At 38.8% G+C, this 25,751-nt stretch overlaps 1 protein-coding gene across 1 annotated transcript; it reads left to right on the top strand.

Moving 5' to 3' along the window:
* The first annotated feature begins 8,214 nt into the window (after positions 1-8,214).
* On the top strand, positions 8,215-25,481 carry LOC145992244 (uncharacterized). Its single transcript, XM_083128590.1, has 5 exons — positions 8,215-8,274; positions 15,451-15,577; positions 18,815-18,973; positions 20,622-20,829; positions 23,593-25,481. The coding sequence occupies exons 1-5, from the start codon at positions 8,255-8,257 to the stop codon at positions 24,849-24,851; spliced, it is 1,773 nt and encodes a 590-aa protein (XP_082984716.1). The 5' UTR covers positions 8,215-8,254; the 3' UTR covers positions 24,852-25,481.
* Positions 25,482-25,751: the final 270 nt, after the last annotated feature.

Raw genomic sequence — 25,751 nt, 5'->3', positions numbered from 1 at the left:
TTTGCGTGATTATCGAACTTCTACGTTTTTCATCTCCAACCCCAGCGATGACACAAAAACAGCTCGAGGAACAACAACGAAAGGAAAAATTAATAATACCATACAAGCAGGTAGAGTTCTTCTTACGTAGTTTGTAGCATGGAGATACAGTGGCGTTCGAGCTACAGCAAAGCAGGTCTCAGTGGGTGAAGTCCCCTAAACCAAAATCTTATCTCTCCTCGTGTTGACCTTGTTTACATATCAAAAGCTGACCTCCGTGGGAGAGATTTGCGTGGCAGCTACGACCCCAGGGGTCCCGGGTTGGAATTTCGGCCTGGGCATGGGTGTTCTTTTGTGTGTCCCTTCCTCAATTTCATCATATCATCACTCTTCATCATCACGATTAGCCAAAAGTGGCAGAAACACGACGCTAAATAAGAAAAATTAATATTTCAGCAAAATCAATTGAATCGGCAGGTTTAAGAAGGGAATAAGTCCAAAAACAAAATTTGTGGGAAATCAAAAAAAAAACGTATAAGGTCCGGGATTCATTTCTTTCTTACACCTTACGTTGATTTCAGGGTTCTGTATCTTCCTCTAGGGACTGCTTTTTATATCTTTCTTCACACTCACGTGTAGAGCGACGCTTTCCGATGATGTCGAGTACAAAAGGTCATTTTGCCATTTTTTTGGTCTTCATTCCCTTCTTAAACCTGCCGATTCAATTGTATACGGCACGAATATTTATTCACTACAATACCATCCATTCATATATTATTTAGTATAAAATTCAAATATAGGGTGAGGCAATCAAAAGGGGAGATTTAAAAAATTCACAAAAAATAGAGAAAACAAATATTAGTTATTTTTTTAACATGAATGTACTGTACATGAGTTGAAATTGCTAGTGTACCTGAAAAATGTTATTTTTTCTTAATATGGTGTCAGTAAGATGGTGTCCTTGGTTTTGCACACATTGTCGGAGTCTCAGAGTAAATCTGCCCATGACGATATGCTGACATATTGGTAACCGTTTTCCTGCCTGTCCTCGATGACTATGACCCAGATGGTGCAACTAGCCATACTGCCAGAGTGTCTATGGATGTGCTTAGACTCGCACCTCATGGTCGTCTCATCAGCACATTCGGCGATATTCCGTGGCCTGCCCGTTCACCCGATTTGAAGGCTCCTGACTTTTTCCTTTGGGGTTACCTCAAATCCAAAGTATTCAAGGACAACCCTCCAAGAACCAGGGATAATTTGAAGAAGCGAATTCGGCAAGAGATCCACAACATTCCGTTGGAGATGCTACGAAGCGTCATGGGCGGATTTACTCTGAGACTCCGACAATGTGTGCAGCATCTAGGACGTCATCTTACTGACACCATATTAAAAAAAAATGGAACATTTTTCAGTTACACTAGTAATTTCAACTCATGTACAGTACATTCATGTTCAAAAATTAACTAATATTTGTTTTCTCTATTTTCTGTGAATTTTTTTAATCTTCCCGTTTGACTGCCTCACCCTATAGAAATAATCTAACAGACATTTCTTGCGTTTCAGATAATTATTCGCTCCTTTAATTCCAATTTTGTAAAAAAAAAAAACTTACTCCTTTCTCACAAAAAGGTTATTTTAAAAATCACCACGTGAAAGCTATTCTACAGGTATCAAATGGGATAAGTAACGATTTTTGTCAACCTCCCCAACAATGGTACTCAAGGAGGGGCCCACCACCCCTAAATTTGTGGCGTGAGACATTCGGGCGCCGTCCATGGACGAATCCAGTGGGAACAAGGCGCGAACTTTATCTTCAGGGGCGTCTAAGCTTATCGTCGAATTGTCAAAGAAAATACATTGAAAGGGTGTGCGTGTAGTATTGTTTTTATCAATCTTAGCCCTAATAAAGTGATTGAAGTCGGTGTTAATGCATCCTGCAATATATTGGCGTGCCCTTGAACCAAATATAAGGCCTGAAAGATTTTTCTCATGGGGGCGCAGAGTAGGATTTCATGTCTTCCATTTCAACTACAGAAACATACAGAGCATTCCCTGACATTCGCTACGAGACTCGCCGGCAAGCTGCCCGGCATCAGCGCTTGTCTTTCCCGGTGAACGGGTCAGCGAGTCTCGTAGCGAATGTCAGGGAATGCTCTGTATAAATAACCCGTTGCGCAACAGCCCGCGAGGGCCAGGGCCTACCTACCGACTACCCGCCTCTCGCACACCTGCCGAGGTCAGCAAGACGAACCCGCAGTGGTTGCGGGCTTCCGTGACCGGGATACGCTACTCATTCGTAGTTCTCAGTTTCTTCACGATGGTGGGTTGTTACTGGTACCATACACTGGCCGAAATCTCAGGAGAGAAGTTGTTACTCTTCCCCCCAAGGAGACTCGAACCTGTCGCGTCACGAGCCGCGCCCAAAGCATGACGCCTTGAAAGATTATACATTTCATTATTATTATGTACAAATCATACATTGGAACAGAACTGAATGTACCTTGGCGATGCACTGTGTTCGCTATTTTACCATACAAATGCGAAATGTTAGTAATTTTAAGTACAAATAAACACTTTGGCTGCGCAGAAATGATGCGAGGTCGATTAATAAGATCGTTATTGAAAAAATATAATAAGTTACCCAATTTACTAAACACTTGGGAGCTCAACAATACAAAACGAAATGCTTTGCAGACTCGATACATTCTCAGATACAGATTAATTGAGTTGGTGTTTTAAGTCCACTTTATGCACAGTAAGGCTAATCGGGACTAGACCTACAGTTTAAAGTTGGATCCGAACCACTATGTGCCTCCACCGGGTATCGAAACCGGGACCCCTTGATTACAAGGCGAGGACGCTACCTACCACTGTGCCATCGGGGAGGCAGATACAGATTAAATGATAATATCAATAATGCTAACAATGTCAATAATAATACTTGTGAAATGTATCGTTACAATGCATTTATGCACAATAATTGTATAGGGCTAAAGCCATTAAAACGAAGACCAAATCACTTTCAAATCAATGTCTTCAACGGTACAATTCACAAGAATAGAATTAAATAGTGAAACATTGCAAGTGGCGTAAAATATACATTGCAAATTTTAACGTTTTCTTGCGTTTCGATATCTTTTATTTTCTGTTGTTGACGATTATCTTTTATAAATTCCTGGTTTTTCAGCACTTATTATTCATTTATCACGCTCTAACATAATGTCTTAGCTTAAAATTAAATTAAACTTGAAAACTGATATAATAGTCATCACCATCGAATTCCCCATGTATTTAAGTGGAAGAACAGTTACCTGTCTGAAGAGCAAGGACACAATTATCGTGCTGCCACAGTGGTGGACGTACTGATATTATATCAGTTTTCAAGTGGTAGCAGTATAGTGGAACCACAAGCAAAGAAACCTGCACAGACCCGCGACTCCTGTGCACCGTATTCCCGCGTGGAGGAGAGGTGGAGAGTGGACCATGCTTCCTTATGGCCCGAGCTGAACGGAAGAAGGGAAAGCTGCCCGGCGACTTTTCTTCCAAGGTTCTTTTCCTTATGGTCGCTATTTTCCGGATGTTTACATTTCTGCGATTGCATGGCGCTGGCGGCGACTACACCACAGATTGACTACACTTCCGGTTTTGAAAAGAATAATATTGAATTCAAAGGTGTAAAGGCAGTGTCTTCGGAAAAGGCAACAATGTTTGTGTGGCTTTTGGTTTGAACATGAGATTGGAAACAAACTATTGTTCTCAGGTATCTATGCATCGTTTTCAGACAGACTCGATATGTAAAAATCAGTGGATTTAGGCAGTAAAACGAAAAGATTGGACACAAACACGAGGGAGTATGCTCTGCAGTCGGCACTTCATCAAATCAAATGAAAATATTTTACATCTTTCGAAAATTATAATTGTCTGATGCACATGGGTTGCCTAATTTAAAAGTTGGGACTATTTATAATCATATTATAACGAATTTGCCTTTAGGTTGTTGATAAGCGCTCTCTCCATAGGCGCCGGTAGCTCAGTCGATCCCCCCCCGGAAACTGACATCCTTCATTTCAAGTTACAAGAAAGCAGGAAGTTTGTTATTTTTATTGTTAATAACAGAAATAAAGTTCACTTGGTTAGTATTCGAACAGAGTAATCAATGTAAAATATTCATTAGATCGAAGAAATGAGTGAAAAATACAGGAACCAAGCTATATTTTTATATTCTACCATTTAATCCAAAGAATAAATGATTCCACAGTTTTCAGAATTCGAAAAATCATAATTTTAGATGACGTCACATAATATAAACTTTGTGAGTATTTTTTTCTAACTTCTAAAGTTCTTTCTTGAACGACACTTGCAAAAGTTAATAACAAAATACAATAACTGTGAATTTCAGTATAATAACTATGAAATGTAAAATAATTAATGGAATATACTTGTGCTGGATATTCACTCGCCTTGTGGATCGAATAGCATGATAATAATAAACAACTGCAATAATAATAAAATTCGAATAAAATGGACATTTCCACTTTGACATGAAAAACGTTTTAAATCCATTCATTTTACAGATAATGACACAAACATCAGATGTGCAAAATATCTCGGCGATATTTGTTTCGGTTCTCGAGAAACACGCCTTCAAACACTGCTGAAATTCACCTACTACGTCACGGATTTGAAAACGTCCTCTCCACAGACAGGAGGTCCTCTGACGTCATCACTTAGAAATGCGTGCAGGCGGGGCTTCTGCTCGTCCCGTCAGCTTAGCATGAATCGCGGAAGCGACAAAAATTCACTTGTTACTGTGTAAAACAAGTATCTTACAACTTCCAGTGCAAAAATCTGTGCTCCATTTCTTGGAGATGAATTATGCCCTAGCAGTATAGTAGTATTTACTATAATTCAGCCACTCGGTAGAGGGTTTTCCCATTAGGGTGACAAAGCAAACCTTGTAACAGTCAATGGCTGAACACGTGAACAGCCTTGTTCATTCCGAATACATAGGTTAGTTCTGACTGGCAAGAACTTAATGTTATAGGAATGACTTTTCTGGAATTACAATTATTTTCGTCATAATATTTTCTTCACAAATTTTAAGATAATACTTTTGGAACACACTGGTTTACACACCAATTTCTGCAATATAAGAGGTGATACGGTATAAAAAGGTACGGTGAGTTTTTAAATTTCCTGCAGTAAATGACAGTTTTCTTCGGTTAATATATATATTGCAAATTTTTGTATTTAGCCTACTTTTACGTCGCTTTTCCGTTCACTTTGTTTAACCGCAACGATGAGAACGCATGGTTAATTTATTATGTATCATCTCTAACATCACATTTCTTCCCACTTTTGGCAAATCGCTACAAGAAGTATTCGAAGTCGGGGTGCAGGAGTACACCCCCCCCCCCACACACACACACACTACCACTAACTGCACAATCTAAGTATCACCCAACCTGCCATGATAAGAGACGAACTTTTTCTTCTGTCCCATCTCATTTCGAAATCATTCACTTGTCCCATCTCCTTTTACGAGACGAGACGGAACAAGCCTCGTCTCGTGAGCAACACTAACATTAACAATAGAAGCATCCCCCTAGCTGTCCCCTAAGTCTCGAGCAAACATCCTCCCATGTAACAATTTCCAGTTCAATGAAATGTCACTCACAAGGAATCAGTCATGCCCAGGTCGAGAGTCAAACCTGGAACATGCGACTTCCTCAGATAAATCATGAATTTTGTGTATAATAATTATAACGCCAGTTCATTCCTGGTAATTCTGAATCTGCAGTTTGGTTTGCATATATAAGCACGATAATATTTAGTTTTCGAGGGCTGTACCGTCGAAACGAGGAGTCAAAAAAATTATATTTATATTAAGAAAGGTTTTTTTTGTATTTATAATGATAAGCCTTTGCATACGATGTTAATTCTATATTTTTCTAGACTTGAGACGAGAACGAGAATTGCCCTCCCAAACCGAGACGGATGTTTATAAATCGAGACGAGACTGTCAATGAGATATTTACAAATAAACACGAGACAGACATTTACAACTCTCAACGAGAACGAGACCAAGGCTGCCATGTCTCGTCTCGATAGGATTCTTAGTGGTGAAGTTGTGAATCAACCAATTAATGCGTTCGGGGTAAAGAGATGAGGCTGCTTTTCTCGCAGTACAAAATTCAAAATAATTATATCGTACCATTTCAGTATGGGATATTGTTATACACATGGGCGTATATATAGTTCACGGGGGGGGGGATGGATCAACTTTTGGTATGATAGGGTTGCTTTATTTCGTAAGTGAAAATCCAGGACACTGCTGGCCGGAAGCTTGATGGGGAGCATGGGGGGAGGATGTTGGACCCGACAAAGTTGTGTGTTTGTAGTCACGAAGTATTGATACTTTTCTGTTCATCTTGTGTCACTACGTTTTTAAGAACCAAATTTCTTTAATATGATTCGAGGGGGGGAAAAAAACTGATTTGACAGTCTCAATGCAGTTTCTTATCGCAGAAATTCCGAAACTATCAGGAAATTGCAGATATTGGTCTGCAGTCCCATCTGGTGTGTGGAATTACGAAATTTCCTTCCCATCCGTATCCCGTCCTATACGTCTCTAATTTAAGAGAATGAAATAAGTCCGAAGGAATTTTTTATGAACAAGCGGATAGAACAAGGAAACTGGTAATTTTAGTGAACCAAAAAAAGAGGGGGGTTGGACCCGTTGAATACCCCTTAAATACGCCCATGGTTATACACATTATTTCCTTGTAATAATTATACATAAACTAAGTATAGATATGTACTGTGCAACTAATGTAATCTTCTCAGTGTATTTTCTCTTATCTGCACAAAAATATTTGATCATAATTTGCGCAACAGAAATGGAACACAAACTGAAAAGCCTTTATTTATAAGAAGTGAAGAATGTGAAAATTTCGATTTTGCACTACATAGGTTACGGTAAATATCGATAAATATAAGTTTAAAAAATATTTTTGAGTGTCTGGTTAGCAACCAATTTTATAAGCAATATTTTTCGCATGGCCTGAGAACACACACGCAGCTAAACCCTTTCATTTATCTTGCACGTGAGCAGCACGGATATTTCATAGAAGAATGATCATTACAAAGCATAGCTTTCCTTTCTCCTATCGCTCCTTCTTCCATTATTTAAATCGGTACAGATTTGTAAAATTGCTGCACGTGTTCGCTCACCGTGGGCTACCCATCCGGAACTGGACGCTCCAAGCAGACGACAAACAAGCTCTCCCTAAGGAGTGACGTAGTAACATGGCGGCGGCGTGTTTTCAGCGCAACGCTAGATTCGCAACTTTGGAAGTATCGTTTCTGCCTTAAACTGGACGCAGAGAAACGCGAGAACATGCAGGGGTCATTTTTCCAGGGTGTAGTTTTTAAAATTGTTGTAAAAAAAATTGAGTGGAAATGTCCATTGATTTAATTAGGTATATATTGTTAGTGTATAATAATAATTTTAACCGTAGTAATTATTATTATTTCCCTTACTGTTGTAATCGAATTTTTTAATGTTTATAATTAATGTAACCTTCATTTTAACCTGGATAAGTCTTTTCAAAAACGAAACTGTTGGAAGAAGATCAACATTGTCTTGGAAAATATTAGTATTGTCCCTTATATCTGCATCCAGGGAATTGTCAACCTTTGTTTCTCTATATCACTCAAAAACTTCAAGTGATCCATTTTGTTTCCGATCTTTCATAAGAAAATAAGCTCGGTGACATTATGTATTCCATTTGTTTACATTGGAAAATTCGCCAAACCGGAAGTTCATTCCCCGCCATCAATAATCGAACTGTCTGATCGATCATTTTTCTTTACTCAGGAATAACCCGCATACCACCTGCAATCAGCTTTTCTAACTAGTTTATTTAAGCTATTACTTGCATACATGGTTAGATTATACAGGTCTGACTGCCACGCGGGAGACCCGGGTTCGATTCCCGGGATGGATGATCTAAGGTCGAAGGTCAGAATTTTTCGGGCTTTGTCCCTACATGAAGCGACTCTGAGGTTCACCCAGCCTCAAATCAATGGATACCTAGGGACAATCCTGGGGGGTAAAGGCAACCGGAGCGTGGTGCTGATCACATTACCTGAAAATTGACGAAATCGAGAATGTGGTGGCGTACCACACATCCACTAAATGTGCTTTGTGAAGAGGAGGAAGAAGAAGAAGGAGGATGAGATTATAATCTGTGGAGTAAACCAAAACAACATGGCTTCCAGTGGAAAACAGTAAGTGCGTATAAAAATGTATGCTTTGTACCTAAATTATATCAATTTTGTTGTAGTTAAATGTCATTAAATATGAAAGATTGAACTTTGTAATTTTTATTTGGATTCGGCAAATGTTTTCTGACTACGTGTAATACTGTGTTGTTGAACACAAATTACACCGGACGCATCTTTGTCGTCACGAAAGAACAATTTATTATGTTGTGGTACTCTCTTGCGTAATAAGATTTGCAAGGGAATTAATTGAGTTTTTGCCACATTTAAATTTTGGGATACAATTTTTTTGGGGGGGCCTTTTCTCTAATAAAGACGATTTATTAATATTATTTAACAAGTGTTGGATCCCGAGTTTTCATTGTTCATTAATTTTCAACTTATCAATAGTAATTTTGACATGCAAATTCTGTGGCATAAAAAAGCATCGATCGTTAATTCTGTCGCATACTTTTAATCGAAATGTTGAAAGGTTATACCATGCATGTACACACACACATGAAATTTCATTTTGTTAGATTATCATTCGGCTCGGTGCCGAAATCTTACACCCTGGATTTCGCGAACATTTCAAATGTTTTCGTCAATGAAATAAGTTTCTTGTAACAAAGGGCGTTTCTAAATAGAGCAGAAGGTATTTTTTTTTTGGCCCAAGTTCCTTTTGTTTTATTGGGATTTCATCATGCTACGAATGCAATTTTTACATGGTTCGATTTCGATTTATGTCTGTTAACACATACTGCGGAGTTCTAGCGATCACTTAATATTTTGTTCGGTACTAATCTGATATTCCTCGGACAGGTTTCTTCACTTTTACAGAAGAAACTACTTACGGTAATAAGTTCCTGTAGCATTGTCTAACATCTGGAAGGTGTTTTGTGTGATGTGGGAATGTTTCATAGCGGAAATTCATGTTCTTTGTTGAAAATTAATTCTCCGACGGACAATAGTGTTTGGCGCGTACAGCTTCGTACATCATCACGCGTCTTGATTGTGTTTTGTTCATGTTCATTGGTTATCCAGTGTCTGTGTTTGCAAAGAAACATGATGTGTCGTTGATGCGTGGTGAAATTCGACCAGGTGTGACGGGATCGTGAAGAAGAAAGGAAAGGAATGTCGAAAATGTGGCAGTGAATGTAAGCTAGCCTACTCGTTAGAAGGAATGAGCTGTGGGTATAAGCCTAATATGACATGTCGTGGATGTGTGGTGAAATTCAGGTATGTTTTTCTTATCCTGGAAATGGATTTCTTCAAATTTAAAAGTTTCGGCCTCATTTGGGGGCAGGTAACTCCGGCCAATTTATAACATGCCTTTAACATGGACTCTATAGAGAAAGCTAGAGCGGAGGCCTGGAATCGGTGGGAAATTTGGACTCAAAAATTTCAAACGAAAATAGTTTTTTAGTTTAAATTCCCCACCGATTCCGGGACAGATAGCCCCAAAAACCATTCACAGATAGCACCATGAAACATTACAATTTTCTTCGTAAAACAATGCGAAAAAGTTAAAAAAACAAATTGGATCAGATGAGCTTTGTTCACAGGTATTTCTTGGGTTCCGAAGGTTGAAACACTGCATAATGAATGAAATTCGACAAAACACAAGCACGACACGCGATTATGTAGGAAGGTGTACGTGCCATATTGTGCCTCAGGCAAGCGAAAAGAGTGTGAGAAAGAAGTACTCATAATGTGAAAAATTGCAATTACTTCGAACAAAAAAAATGTGAATACACCTTAAAGAATGTTCCGCGAAGCAGATAAGTAAGTACAAATGTCAAAAATTGACAAAACGAAGAAGTTATAGGTGTCCAGGGAATATCAGATTTTTACCTTTTGTTCAATATATGCTATCGTGGTTAGGTTAGGTTTGGTATCCTTAGCATTAAAATAAAGTCTCTAAATGCATTCTACTAAGGTTCTGATTTACTTCTACATTCATTCCCACGCTTCTACGATATTTACTATCGCTTGTCGACGGAGAATATCTTGTCCATGAGAAGTGTGTAAGGTAATTTTCAAGTTGTTTTTTTAACATAAATAACTTTCTATGAATTGTTAAGTACCTGTAATAATTTGACTGAAGCATGGAACCAATTTACACATACAATTGTCGATATTTATAATGAGTGCTGTCCAATAAAGTACAGAACTATCAGCACTGGTAAGAAGAAAATGAGAACACATCTAACATGGTTCACTCCTAAATTAGCGAACCTTAGAGCTATTATGCTCAGACTACATGATAATGCCAAAAATGGCGATCAAACTTCTAAATTGAACTATAATGAGATTAAAAAAAAATAGAAAGGAAATAAAATTAGCTAAGCTAAAAGCTAATGAAGAGTACATAGCTAAGGCAAGTAATAAATGCAAAGCTGCCTGGTCAATAATCAAAAAGGAAACAAAGATAACGGACGAAACAAAGTTGCCAAGTATCACACCCAATGAGTTTAATAGTTTCTTTATAAACAATCAAGAACATTTAAACAAAATTCCTGTGAACTGTGAAGAAAATGTCAACAATGATCTTAATGGCTATCTTGGTAGGCAAAGTTTCCCACAATTTAATCATATAAATTTTAAGTGGATACAGATTAGTATGGATGAAATTTTAATTATTGTGTCAAAAATGAAAAACTCCTATAGTGAAGATTTTTTCGGTCTATCAACATTTACACTCATGCTCATAAATTAAGGATAATAGAGGTTTTGGTGCACCACGATACAGCACTGAAACAAACTAGTTGTGGTAGCACAAACACATGTTGAACACACAAGAAAGACATCCCCTGCTTAACCCTGTTTATTGCAGAAAACGTGAGAAAAACCAAAGAGCGCACATATGATACAAAGCAAGGGAGATTGTAAAATGTTGTTTCACAGTTCTTTGAGCATGTGCACAGGTTTCAGTATGGAATGTGATGCCCATGCACATTGACACATGCAGTACAACGGCTTGGCATACTCTGGAGGGGGTTGTCGAGCAGCTGTTGGGGTATGGCCTCCCATTCTTGCACCAGTGCCTGTCGGAGCTCCTGAAGAGTCCCAGGAGGTGGAAGACGTGCGGCGCCACGTCGGCCTAGAGCATCCCAAGAATGTTCGATTGGGTTGAGGTCAGGGGAATAGGCAGGCCACTCCAATCGTATGATGTCTTCTGTTTGAAGGTACTCCTCCACAATAGCAGCTCGGTGTGGCCTGGCATTGTCATCCATCAGCAGGAACGTAGGACCGACTGCACCTCTGAAAAGACGAACGTAGTCTTGCAGAATAACATCCCGGTACACCTGACCTGTTACAGTACCTCTGTTGAAGATATGCAAGGGTGTACGTGAACCCAGGATAATGCCACCCCACACCATGACACCACCACCTCCATACTGGTCCCTTTCGACGATGGTACCAGGTCGGTATCTGGTTCCTGGTTCACGCCAGATGGTTACACGACGAGAATCATTGTTGACACTATACCTGGACTCGTCAGTGAAGAGTACCTGAGACCATTCTTCCAATGTCCATGTCCTGTGTTCTCTACACCAGTTGTTACGGGCTAGTCTGTGACCATGTGACAGTGGAATGCAAATTGCATGCCTCCGGGCGAATAAACCGTGCCTGTTCAGTCGTCTGTACACAGTGTGTCTAGAAACAACTGTTCCAGTGGTAGCTGCAAGGTCTCGAGCAAGGCCCCCGGCAGTACTTACGGTGAGATACCTGTCTTCTCATGGTGTTGTACACTGTGGACGTCCACTGCTGTAGCGCCAAGACACGTTTCCAGTCTGTTGGAATCGTTGCCATAATCGTGAGATGTCACTTTGTGGCACATGGAGCACCTGTGACACGACCTGCTGTCTTTGGCCCGCCTCTAGCCGTCCAAGTATCCTTCCCCTCATTACATCAATATGTGTTTGTTGAGCCATTTCACACACACACTCATCATTCGCACAACGGAACACAACTGCACACTTCCTATAGGCACTGTACTCTGGTCAGCAGTTTCGCTCCTGTGAGTCATTTGTCTCCTTACAGCGCTACCACACACTGGATCAAGGTCATAGTCAACACAAGTTCTTTGGTACAGTACCGAGACATCATTTCAAGCTGCAACGTGCACATCAAATATTTCTTTGTACAAGATTCAGCATTATCCTTAATTTATGAGCATGAGTGTATTATAAAGCATATAATTGACATAATAGCACTTCCAATTACATATCTTATTAATGGGACATTAAATGATGGTATTTTTCCTGATAACCTAAAAATATCTATAACAGTCCCTATCCACAAAAAGGGTGACAGAGATAACCCTGGTAACTACCGACCTATATCCCTTGTTCCAGTGTTTTCTAAAATTATAGAGTACTGTGTAAAAAAACAATTGACCCCTTATTTTGAACAGAATTCACTTATTAATGTAGCCCACTTTGGATTCAGATCGGGGCTATCTACTATTAATGCGGTAGAGACGGTCGTAAATGAGATAATTAATGGTTTCGAGTCTGGCTCATATACACGTACAACTTTGATAGATTTAAGTAAGGCCTTTGATACAGTTGCGCATGAAATCTTGCTTAAAAAATTACAGTATTATGGAATAAAGGGTATTGAACTATCCCTTCTTAAGTCTTATCTCACTAATCGACGACAGATAGTAAAATTTAATAATAAGAAATCTGATGAGCTAGACGTTTTGTCTGGTGTCCCCCAAGGATCAGTATTAGGTCCATTTTTGTTTTTAGTTTATATGAATGGCCTACCTAATTGCCTACCGTATAGAACAGCTATCTATGCTGATGACACTACCTTTATTACAAATGATCATAGTATTCTTAACCTTAGTATCAAAAATAAAGAAATGTTAAATGCTTCCTCTTTATGGTTTAAAACAAATAGCTTGGTGTTAAATACGACAAAAACAGAAACTCACTTTTTCTACTTAAATAACCCACCATGCACCTTAAATAATCAGGATTATGTAAAATTGCTTGGCATATATTTAGATACAAAATTAAGCTGGTCAATTCATACCCAGGAACTATGTAAGAAACTTGCCCGTGTCTTATATCTATTGCGAAAATTAAAAAGGTCTGTAAGTGAAGAAATGATGATCTCTGTGTACTACGCTCTTTTCCATTCACACTTACTGTATGGAAATTTACTATGGGGAAACTCTACAGGTGCAAAGGAAGTCTTTAAATGGCAAAAGAAGGCTATACGTTGTATTAAAGGAGTACAGGATATGGAGTCATGTAGGGAATTCTTTAAGGAATACCGTATTATGACAGCGCCCTGTATAAATATTTATCATAGTTTAATGTACATAAAGAAAGCCTCTCCAGTTTTAGGTTGCGATCTAACGTACATGACTATAATACAAGGCACAATCTGAATATAGAAATGCCATACGCTAGACTATGCAAGACTCAACAAAATTTTAAACATAATGGAATGAGATTATTCAATTTGCTACCAGCTTCTATACGTAATTTAGAAAACAAGCAGTTTGCTAAACAACATTATTAATATATTAGTACGATATTGTGTATATATAGTGTCACGGAATTTGAAGAACACTTCCGTCAGGGCCTGTAAAATGTAAATTGCTACTCATAATGCATCACAGAGCTGTAAATTGGGTTTTTGTACATGACTTGTATTGTAATCAAAATAGAGTACTATTTTCCAATTGCTTTCGCTGTAATAAAACATGTAGTGTAATTTGCAAACTGTATTGTTGAATGTGTAATATTTTAATATGTATTTTTAATTTTCTTTTCTTTTGTAATTTTTTATATTAGTATTTATATACTTATTATGATGAAGTCTATTGCAATCATGTTGTCTAATCACTAATAAAGTATTCTATTCTATTTTTTTCGAGTCCAAACAGTGCTCATTACTTTAAGGAAGGTTCAAATTTTGTGTGACAATGATTTCCAAAATTCTACGATAATTAGTCTTTGTTCTAAGAGAAATCATAAAACAATCGGAACCATTACGGGCTTGTGCAATGGGATAATTTGCGACATTTTTTTGGAGGAGTATCTGGATGAGGGATGAGTTTATATGGTTTGACAGTCATGGAAAACAGTGATGAGACCACAATTTGTTTGATGTGCATCTAAGACTGTCCCAATACTTCTAATCAAGAATACTTTCCAGGCTTTATATGAAAGTGAACTGCAATAAATTAGAACTAAAATACAGTTAAAATGCAATTTTCTACATTTGTTTCTGATATCCCAACTTGAGCAGTACCACATGTGCTAGGGACATGGGTACTGCAGGTTAAAATACCACAACCTTATTTCATTACTTCAAGAACTTTATCACTCTGTATGCCACCATTGTAAATATTAAACTATTTATATTTTATTAGGTAACTGTTCTAATTGTTTTATAATTTGTTTCAAATTCTCCTAGCAGGAAGACTAATTATCGTAGAATTTTGGCAATCATTGTCACACAAAATATGAACCTTCCTTATAGTAATGAACACTGTTTGGATTTCAGAAAAAGTAATTTATGTTGAAAAAAACACCTTAAAAATTACCTTATGCAAGCATGCGCGCTTCCCACGGACAATGTATTTTCCGTTGAAAAGTGACTAAGTATCATAGACTAGTGGGAATTAATGCGGAAGTGAATCGGAACCCTAGTAGAATGCATTTATGGACTTTATTTTAATGCTAAGAGAACCAAACCTGGCCTGTCTAACCTAACTATGAAAGCATATATTGAACAAAATCTTAAGTGATCGCTAAAACTCCGCAGTATGTGTTAACAGAAGTAAATCGAAATTGAATCATGTTAAATTTGCATTCGTAGCATGATGAAATTGCAATAAAACAAAAGGAACTTGGGCCTTTTATTATGTGCAGGATGTGAAAGTTTTGAAAAGTTAACATCTTGATCTTCACATGGCAATTATGATACACACACATTGATGTTTCTTTTTTGTGTATGTTTCTGGTTGAGGTTGAGAAATATTAAACATTTTTATAGTTTTAGCCTTTTGAAAATATGAATTAGTATGTGCCACATTCTTAAAATCAGGCTAGCTGGATTTGAAGCATGTACTTCATGCCTTCAGTCCATTGCTAAGGACAATGTAGCATATGCTTAAATATTTTTAGTTTGCAATATTACTTACAAATACCAGTATTTCCGTTTTATTTTCAGATATGGCCTTGTTCTACCTAAGAAGCCAGGCCAGGATCTGCAGCCACGTTTAGCTATTTTTGGTGACGGGAGTGACTCTGGGTCTGAAGATGGTGGTGGCAATGATTGGGTAGCAAAATCCCTTAAGGTAAATGGATTTATTCCCATGTATCATGTAATTTCAATGTTCACAGGTGAACAGTAACTCTTGAGGTGGCTGCTGAAGAGCTCAGATGATGCAGTGGTGATGCTGTCACTAGATAATCAAGGTGTCACAGGTTCGATCCTCTGTAAAGACACGGTGGTGTGGGCATTAACTTGGCAGGGGACGGGGGTGCAGAAATCAAAGATTTTTCTATCCCATAAAAATAGTGTTCAGGACTATTTTGCTAAATGACTGTTACATTTGCATTGCTCCATATGTATGTCAAGGTGAGAGAAAATAATACGTATAACTGAGAATTACTTACAAATCAGATTTAGATACCATGTCACATCATTATTAAAATACTATAATTGTATCTATTTTGAGGAACAATATATAATACAAGTTATTTCTGCCATAAAGTGGTAAAATAACAATCTAAAAGTTTGATTCTTAAATACACTACATGTGCCACTTAAATTAGTGAAAACACTTTGCTACTATACAGTATATACTTGCAACATTCCTGCCTGCGTGCTACACACTGCACGCTAAACACTACACTTAACCCTCTTGGGTTATTCACTTTCAGTTTCTTTCCTAGACTGGACCAGTTTTAAGCAGGTATCTAGGTTTCTCTTCATCTGTTCCTGCTCTCGTTGTTTTCCTACAACCCTTACTACCTCCTGTTGGCAAGAGATCCGCATATTTTCCAACTCTTCTCTAACACACTCTCGTTGGTCAACCTTAAGCTGAGAGAAAAGTGTTCGCAACTCTTTTCTACCTCTCTCGGCTTCTAGCTGCTTCTTTTCATTCTCCTCCTCTTTTTCTTTCATTCTCTTTTCTTCCTGGCTTTCTACCAGGACACGGAGAACTTCTAACTCCCTTTCTCTTTTCTCTTCAAGAAACCCTATCAGAGTCCTAAACTCCTGTACCTCTTCTATTCTTTTAGCTTCTTCTTCTGCTTTCTCTTGCCCTTTTAGCTTTTTCTTCTGCTTTCTCTTCTCTAATACTGGCTGTCTCCTCTTCCTTCTCAAGGAGTCTCCTCTCTTCCATGGATTAGACAGCCTGTCTCAGCTCTATCAACGCTTTCTTTCGAGTCTTCTCTGTTTGAGCAGTTTCCCTTTGTTTTTCATCATCTTGTCTACGCTCTTCTTCCTTTTCTTTTCGTCTCTGCTCTTACTCATCTTTCTTCTCTTTCTTAAGCTCCTCTTTGTCTCTCATCAACCACTCCAGCAGCCAGTGGTCTGATTGGGTGTTACTTGGAAGACTTTGTTCGAGCAGGGATGCTACCAAGGGTGTTGATAAGCATGTTTTACACTTAGCCTCTGAGGTCCCTTCTTGCCCCTCACATTTCCAATGGAAATTCTGGAGACAGTGGCAACACTGGAAGTACTCCATCTCTGCTCCAGGATGTCACAGAATCTGAACCCAGTCTCACCTTCCATGGTTTTTCTTCCTCTGCTCCGCAGACTCATTCCGGACGTTTCTTTTTCCATTACACCGTCTATGTTTACAACACTTTACCTTTGTGAATTCTATATGGTTTCTCCCAGAACACTTTACCTTCACTACCTTCGCGAATTCAATGGACAACACAACACTTGCACTTTCAATAGTGAGCCCCTTTAAGTCCTTTTTTTTTGCAAATCGGGCCCCACGTTGGGCGCCAAAAACTTTTGCAATGTTCCTGCCTGCGTGCTACATACTGTACGCTAAACACTACACCAGTAGGTGATGCAAAAAGTGTACCCATATATGCTAGCTTGTAACCAGCCGTAGACATGTACTCAAAGTATCTCAGGGCTTGCGAGGTTTAGTAAAGAAAGGTAAAAGGTCAACCAGTAAAACTTTATTAATCTTTACTCACACCTGTACATTACCTGTTTAGCACACTTACACCAGATGTCATCACTGCTCTGAAGGTCTTGAAGATAAGGGAGGACAGGGACCATTCATTTGTTCCTTGCACTGAGGTGCCTGGGGGGTGTTAGGGACCTTATTTAATTTAGGGGCATCAATTTATGCGTGTAGCCAATAGCCGCCTTTGTAGTAGTCACGTGCCACGTCGACTGGGAACCGTGCAAAAGTGCCCAAGTCAATTGCGTGGGACGGGCATGAGCCCGTGGGAATCATCCAAGCAATTGCGAGGGACGGGCCGGGGGGCCCGCAGAATTGCAAGTGTGTTGGGAACAAAGGATGCTCAGACTACTGCAAGTCACTCAGACTACTGCAAGTCACTCAGACTACTGCAAGGGAACGGACAGGTCCGTTGGTATGTCCAGGCAGTAGCAAGGTACAAGGGATAGGTCTCTGAGCACCCAGGAGGCTTGGGCTTAGGCTGCCACGACCTAAGGGAAACCGTCGCAAGCTCTTATTAGGAAGACCTGGTAGTTAGGTTATCTGCTTCTCTTCTTTTCCTCCTTCCTTCCTTCCTTCTAGCTGATTGGCTATTGGAACCTGGCCGGGGAGGCATCCAGATTAGATGTGGGAACCAGGTGTTTCGAAGTTGGCATCTGGCAGTCGACTGAGCTCTGAGCCTCGCTGCTTGGCCTTAATCAAGAATTCAGCGGGGGGAAAATCCATCAGTACAGAGGGTATTATCAATAGTGGTCAGTATGCTCAGAACTGACAAGGGAAGGAATACCCCTTACTGAGCCGTACATTGCTAATGAGGTGAAAAGACAAGAAGTCTGCCACAAAAACAAGAGAAGGTAACATGAAATATATATAAAAAATGTGTTGGAGGCATCACAAACCTACCAAATTTTACGGGATGCATTGGAGAGATTTGCTTTTTTTTTCACCACTGACAAGTCTTTATACTATATTTTATATGCATATATATATCAACCTGTTTCGTGGGAATTGTGATGATTAGGACGAATGATGAAGTAATGGAACAACTATGAGAATTGCTGGTGTTTTACCTAGGAAATATCATGTGTAATAGTTGTGGACATTGTGTTCTACTGACATTAAAGTATGAGTATATTTTTTTTCCAGTGAACTTCCTATGAGCCATTCAATAATGTGGAATGCAATATTAAAAAAACATAAAAAACATCCTGGACCATTAGTTGTGTTGCAAAAGGTAAAAATCATGATTAATAATAGCTTTTTTAATGTCCTGTTTAGCTCAAAGTAAATCTATAAAATGTTGAGGGAAACACTGGTAATTTGATAGGTCCTAGTCTTGGTGTGTATATTTATAAATGCAAAATTCTATCTTTCATCTAGAGAGAATCCGACAAGGGCTTTCTGAAGAAACAAACCCAGTTAGATATAAAGAAAGCCCTTGAAGAAGATCCTACAGTGTACCAGTACGACGAGATATACGACAAAATGGAGGAGAAAAAAGCTGAGGAAAAGAACACAAAGACTGACATGAAGAAAAAGGTGAGAACAATGCTTCAAATAAGTTGTGACATTTTGATTACATCAAGTAAATTATTGGATAAGAATGAATACAGTAGAATCCTGATTTTATATTTAACCTTGCTGGCCCAGTAAAGAAATTTTCCTGCACTGTAAGGTCTTTGCTACAAGTATCAGAAAATGTAGAATTGAGTTTCCTCAAGTACAGGGTGCAGCAGCATTATTAGTGTAATCTAAAGTTGTAATTATACATGTGAAAAAGTATTTTCATTGAATGACCTTAGTACCTAATTGTAAAAAAAAGGGGTCATGTACCAGTTAATGTTTGAATGTGACCACTGCATGCCACACATTATTCCCAGTGGTGTCGAACACTGTCCATTGCTTGTTCTAACTTGTTTATCGGGATACGGATAACGGCTCGTATGATGTTCGAAGATCGTTACAGAAAGTCCAAAGCCAAATCTGGGGACTGAGCTGGCCACCATAACGGAAAATCGCTTTCTATGGAAAGACATGTAATGTTGCAAGAAATACAGTATAATGACACTTGCTAGCATTGTCGCCATCTTCCACTCAAATTATGCTGTAGAGTATTTGATTGGTAATATTTCCTTTACTTCTTGTAAAACCAGAAGCTAAATTTAATTCATTATATCTTTCCAGATGGCTATGCAAAGTATGATTAAATACCCCATGGTGCTACAGTCCCTGAAAAACCTTGGCCACCTCATTGGTCAAAGCCCATTCTTCTCTTGTCTTTTGCGTTACCTCCAGCACCTCGCTCATAATTGCTTGAAAGCATCATCTACATCCTCCCACAGAAAACTTTCTTTGGTGCTCTGCTGTTTTCCATCCATTCTACATGTCTCAACCATTCCTGGCACGAAATTTTGACTTCAGTTATCAAATCTGGTTTTCCACACATTGTCATTAGTTCTGCATTTGTCCTTGTTCACCATTCTTTGTTTTTAAACACTGCTCCAAAGATTTTTCTAAGCACTTTCCCGTGTGTTTTAGTATATTTATGTCTGGCACCAACACAGACACATATAGTACTACTGGTTGCATCACCATTGTGTAATTTTCAGTTTGTGTGTGTGGTATAAGTTGCTTGTGGAGTAATAGCATGTATTTCCTGCTACTATCTTAGCTTTAATTTCTGTTTTTTTTTTTTTTTAATTTCCATCATGTGGCTCTTCTCATTTGTTTCCGAAATAGATTCTTTTTTACGGTATGCCCAATGCACACTCTGGAGATCTGAATTTTTCCTTCAGAGTTATTTGATGTAATAGATGGTTTGTACATATATCAACATTCTTATTACGACTGTTTGGAGCCGCGGTGGTGTAGTCAGTAGGGTGTCTTGACTGCCATGCGGGAGACCTGGGTTCGAATTTTTCCAGCCTTGTCCCCACATAAAGCAGCTCCAGCATGGTGCTGATCACATCACCTTCAAAGTGGCTGAGATTGATAGAATGTGTTGGACAATACCCCTACATTTATACCGTATGGTATTGTGCAAGGTGCATGGGGAACTTTACCTTACCTTTTATCATGATTGTTGTAGGGAAGTAAAATAAGTTTCTTCTTTTAGTTTTCCATTCCGTAATTTGTATGTAACTAACCATACTTTGATATTATTAATGGTAGTGTCATATTGTTGCAGCCCATATTTATCCAGCACCTGTACCGTGCTGCAGACCGACGCAGGAAAGAACAGGAGCGACGGAACGAACGGAAGATTGAGAAAGAGCGTGTAGCTGAAGGGGACATGTTCAAGGACAAGGAATCCTTTGTCACCTCTTCTTACAAGCAGAAGTTGGAAGAAATGAAGAAATTTGAGGAGGAAGAGAAGAGGCAGGACCATTTAGATAGTAAGTAATGATGGAGGAACTTTTCACCCCTTGCATTATGCCCAGGGCACTTGAGCCTATACATGTACTCTCAACTAAATTATAATTATTATTTGCCAATACCAGTAATTTGTGCCGTGTACTTAGGGTAGTTTTTAGCCGACTGTGAACTGATTTCCACCAGTTATCACTGCTTCGGTAGTTTGAGTAGGTGGCTGGCATAAATAGCTTCTGCTGTTAGAATTCAATACACATTTTTTTTTTCTGGTGCATGTAAAGTATCAGTTGTAAAATACATGGTGTCCCACGCATGGCGCAACTGGGAATTAAGAGTGGCGTTACTTTGTAACCGAAACCTGTACATACATAAGTCATACACCAAATGTTAGCCCTGTCCAAGTAGATATTTTTAAACATAGAAACAACAAACGGGGTGCAGTGTTGCCAAATGCAAGTGAAAGTGTAAATTTATTTTTCCACAAAGCATGGAAAATTGCATGTCATTTTCCACCTTGGGTAGGTGGACTATTTCGCCATCTATAGTTCAGATAAGAAAACCGATCGTTTTCGCGTATAGCCAATCCTGAAATGCCTCGTAAAGGCGTACCGGTCCAAATGGGTGTTTTAAAAAAATTATGAGGTACAGTGGCAACACTGTTGATGTTTGAAGGCAACAAAAGGTGTGATTAGTGATGGTCTATGACATGGAAATACTGGAAACAGGAAAAAAAGAAAATGAAAATTATGGTGAAAAAAGTACCAGGAGTAGGTAAGTAACATTTTTTTCACCATAATTTTCATTTTCTTTTTTTCCTGTTTCCAGTATTTCCATGTCATGGACCATCACTAATCACACCTTTTGTTGCCTTCAAACTTCAACAGTGTTGCCACTGTACCTCATAATTTTTTTAAAACACCCATTTGGACCGGTACGCCTTTACGAGGCATTTCAGGATTGGCTATACGCGAAAACGATCGGTTTTCTTATCTGAACTATAGATGGCGAAATAGTCCACCTACCCAAGGTGGAAAATGACATGCAATTTTCCATGCTTTGTGGAAAAATAAATTTACTCTTTCACTTGCATTTGGCAACACTGCATGAACAACACTGCACCCCGTTTGTTGTTTCTATGTTTAAAAATATCTACTTGGACAGGGCTAACATTTGGTGTATGACTTATGTATGTACAGGTTTCGGTTACAAAGTAACGCCACTCTTAATTCCCAGTTGCGCCGTTCGTGGGACACCCTGTAGTATCAGTTTGAAAGTACTTGCCTGGCAAAAAATGAGTACAGTGAAACCCAGATTTTACATTTTGTTGCATTACATATTCAGTCTTTATGATCCCAATAGATCAAAATGCCATGAAGATTTACCCACATTTTAAATTTCACTGTACATTGTTTTTCCCATGATCTGGAAAAACTGGTCAGATTGGTACATTATTCAAGAGCTGTTATGGTCTAGTTTGTAGAGCATCTTGATTGCCACATGGGATACCAGGGTGGGTGATCGAAGGTTGGAATTATTCAGGCCTTGTCCCCATATAAAGCAGCTATGGGGCTCATCAAGCCTCAAATCAAAGGGTACCTGCTTACATCACCTCCAAAATGGCTGACATTGAGAATGTGTGGGGCCCTATGCCCTCATCCAATATATATATATATAGCCCCAATCCCACTGACATAAATGTTCTCCATGAAGGAAGCCCCAGAGGCGAAAAATGCCCGATTACGACCCTCCATGAAATTGTCCCAAAAGGCCGAGAAAATTCAAAAATCGCTCAATTGGCCCTTCCTTAAGGGTGAAAATGCCCTTTTTTCACGTCCTTAGCAACCGTTTCTATGGCTTTTCTTTTTTGCTCACATTGTTTCCTTCAATTCTTAATTGTCTAGCTACATTATATTTCTCACAGATCACACACACAGATGAATGAACTCCTGGTTTTGAAAAGGTGCCTCAAACAAGGGTGACATCTACTTAAGAAGAAGATTCAGCCCAGATACAATTACGTATACATTGGTATACGCAATGCAAAAATGTCTACATCGTGCTTGTTTTAACGAAATGTTTAGAGGCATGATAACAAACAAGTGTTTAGAGCTTGCCGTGCTTGTTGTTGTCCATGGAAACAGACGTTGCTAGGGAACTTAAAGAAAGTTTATTTTCACCCGGAAAACTACTGTAAGGGAATTATGCTAGACTTTTGGAATTTCAAAACATGTGCATCAGAATTTATTGCAGCGGAGAGGTAGGAATTTGAGGGGAATAACTAAAAACAATTATTTTTCAATTACGTTTACAAATGTAAAAATGACAAAAGACGTAACTACTCCTTTTTGAATATGTGTCCAATATTAGAGTACACACATAACGTTATTTTCTAAACTTTTCAAATTAGCAAACTTATACACTTGTTCCCCTTCATCCAATACAACATGCAGATATTTTCAAAGTCATTAAGATCATTGAGGAACCCTATCTATAACATTATTGCGCCCACAACGTGGCCGAAGGTCACGCATGCGAGCGTACAAGACGTGGGCCACGTCGAAAGTACGCCGCAAGTCCCCCTAAATGTGCCTTCATGGCACTGTGCTATATGCATGGGGAATTTTACCTTTACCTTCGTACATACTCAGAAGGCTTACTCCCAAACTTAATTTTATTTCCAAAATGAAACATCAACAGTGAAAACATAGACATTAAAATACAAGAGTACTCTGAACAGGTTTCCTTGTAAATTAATGAGTTGGAAGTTATTATTATTGTTATTGCAGCTCTTACTGATGTGACCAAGCAGAAGGATTTGGGTGGCTTCTACAGGCATCTCTTCAGGCAAACCGTAGGAGACCAAAAGCCACAGAATGCTGCGGAGGAGGAAAAACATAAACCTCATGAAGCAGATAGGACCAAAGACGTTCAAGAAACTAAAGAAAGATTGAAAGGAAAAGATGCCAACAAGGAAAATGACGACATCCAGGAGAAGAACAGCAAGGAATCAGCTCAAGAACACGAACTTAAAAAAGAAGTTCATGTAAAAGTAGAAGCAGAAGAGCTGAATAATATTCAAGATAATGAGGCTGATGCGAAAGCGAAAGAGTTGCCAGGAAGGGAGGAGAAATTAAGAGATGAATCAGGTAAGTCTGTTAAGGAATCTCCAGCGTCGGAGTCGAAAGATGCTAGTGGAGAACTTGCACTGAAGAAGAAAAAGATGCAGGGTGATAGGCAATATAGAAGAAGACATGCCTCAAGTTCTTCTGAATCGGCACCAGAAAAGAAGTTGAAATTGGCGTATTCGGAAACTGACTCCTCAAGAAGCCGAAGTCGCAGTCTGGCAAGGAGCGAAAGTGACTCAGACAAAAAGAAGAAAAGGAAGAAACATGATCACGAGAAGAGCAGCAAGCATTCGAAGTCCAAAAAGACCAAACACTCGTCCAGTTCTCGCTCTTGCAGCAAAAGCCCTGCTGGTACGCATTCGTCAGGGTCCGAAGAAGGAGAAGTCAAGGACTCTGCATCGCACAAGAAACACCATCATCACAAACAAGAAGAAAAGAAGTCGGAAGAGCATGAAAGCAAGCACAAGAAAAGCGATAAGAAAAAATCTAAGCACCATCATAAGGATAAGGGCAAAACTCGTTCTTCGCCTCCTGTTGGAACCACTGATAAGACAGATAAGAGTGAAGACAGAGAGATTGTTGAAAAACTCAAATCCCCCATTCGAGAGAACAAAGCAGAACCTGTGAAGCAATCACACATTCTGCAAAAGACTCATCGAATTTCCCTTGACGATTTCACCAGTGAAGAGAAGAAAGAGAAAGTGATAAAATCCGAAGACCAAAGGAACGCAAAAGTGCCATTGCAAGAAAATCATGAAAAAGATTTCTTGAAGGAAGAAATCCCCAAAACTAGTATCAAATCCGAACCGGACGTTCCTAAGCCATCTATTTGGGAAAAGAGGACAGTTGGGGAGTTTTTTGAAGCAGCACGGAACAGATATTTGCAAAGGCTGGCTTTGAAGTCTTCAGAGAAAGGCTAAAACAGTGCTGCAAGCTTACTACATCAGATAAGAGTACAATATTATTAACTGCTGAAGATACAGCAATGGGTTTTTTTTTTTTTATCACAGGAGATGTTAGTATTACAATGTTATTTCAAAACATTCCTGATTAACAGTACTCACAATGATGTAAAGTTCATTTTTTATTTCAATTTACCTTTATAAGTGTTTCTTGTGTGTGTGAAAAGTGAGAATTGTTTTTATAGGGCATGAAACTGTGTCTCAAAATTCATACATGCAAAATTTTCTTTTTAAGTTATGTGAAGGCACTAGTCAGGAGAAGTGTCAAAGTGTTATTATGTAAGTTATGAAGAAACGGTATAAAATTGTTCCAATTAAAGACTATTTTTTTAATAAAATATCCTTTTGTGGTCATGTGCAAAATAAAACATATTATTTTAACTAATTTGGTATAGATGCAATACACGTAGAATTTCATTCTTTCTGGAGAACTATTTGCACTTTTTATTTGTAAGTTACATCCTTAGGAACATTGATCTGTATTTATTTATTTCAGCTTGTAATTCACACAGAACTGTAAAAAAAGTTCTGAACATTTCACAAAAAAGAAAAGTGTTTACATTGACAGAGTGGTCTGTCGAGTTTACGCACGAGTGAAAAAATTGATGGGAGAGGAAGCAACTCTGTCGAGTCGCTGTGCTCCATGGACAGTCACTAGACTGTTGTGACTACTGGATCAAGTACTGGCTCCAGTACTCTACCCTACTCGTTCTGTCTGCTCGACCATTTAAACCAGGCTTAAGATTTGTAACATCATCTGTCATTGGTTACGAGATAAAGTATGTAGCAGAAGTAAAATTGACGCTTCTTCTTACTGCTGAAACTCTTATGGCAGCAGACTTGGCCTTCCAAGAAATA

The sequence above is a fragment of the Lepisma saccharinum genome, chromosome 9 (genome assembly GCF_977018435.1).
Source record: "Lepisma saccharinum chromosome 9, izLepSacc3.1, whole genome shotgun sequence".
NCBI lineage: Eukaryota > Metazoa > Arthropoda > Insecta > Zygentoma > Lepismatidae > Lepisma > Lepisma saccharinum.
The sequence above is the reverse complement of the archived record's forward strand: the minus strand, read 5'-3'. Positions and strand labels throughout refer to the sequence as shown.

What these genes read in the sequence shown, in the direction of transcription:
- LOC145992244 (XM_083128590.1), top strand. Translation starts at nt 8,255, where the DNA reads ATGGCTTCCAGTGGAAAACA. An exon ending in ATGGCTTCCAGTGGAAAACA is followed by an intron (nt 8,275 to 15,450) that starts GTAAGTGCGTAT and finishes TTTTATTTTCAG; the next exon opens with ATATGGCCTTGTTCTACCTA. An exon ending in GAGGCAGGACCATTTAGATA is followed by an intron (nt 20,830 to 23,592) that starts GTAAGTAATGAT and finishes TTGTTATTGCAG; the next exon opens with CTCTTACTGATGTGACCAAG.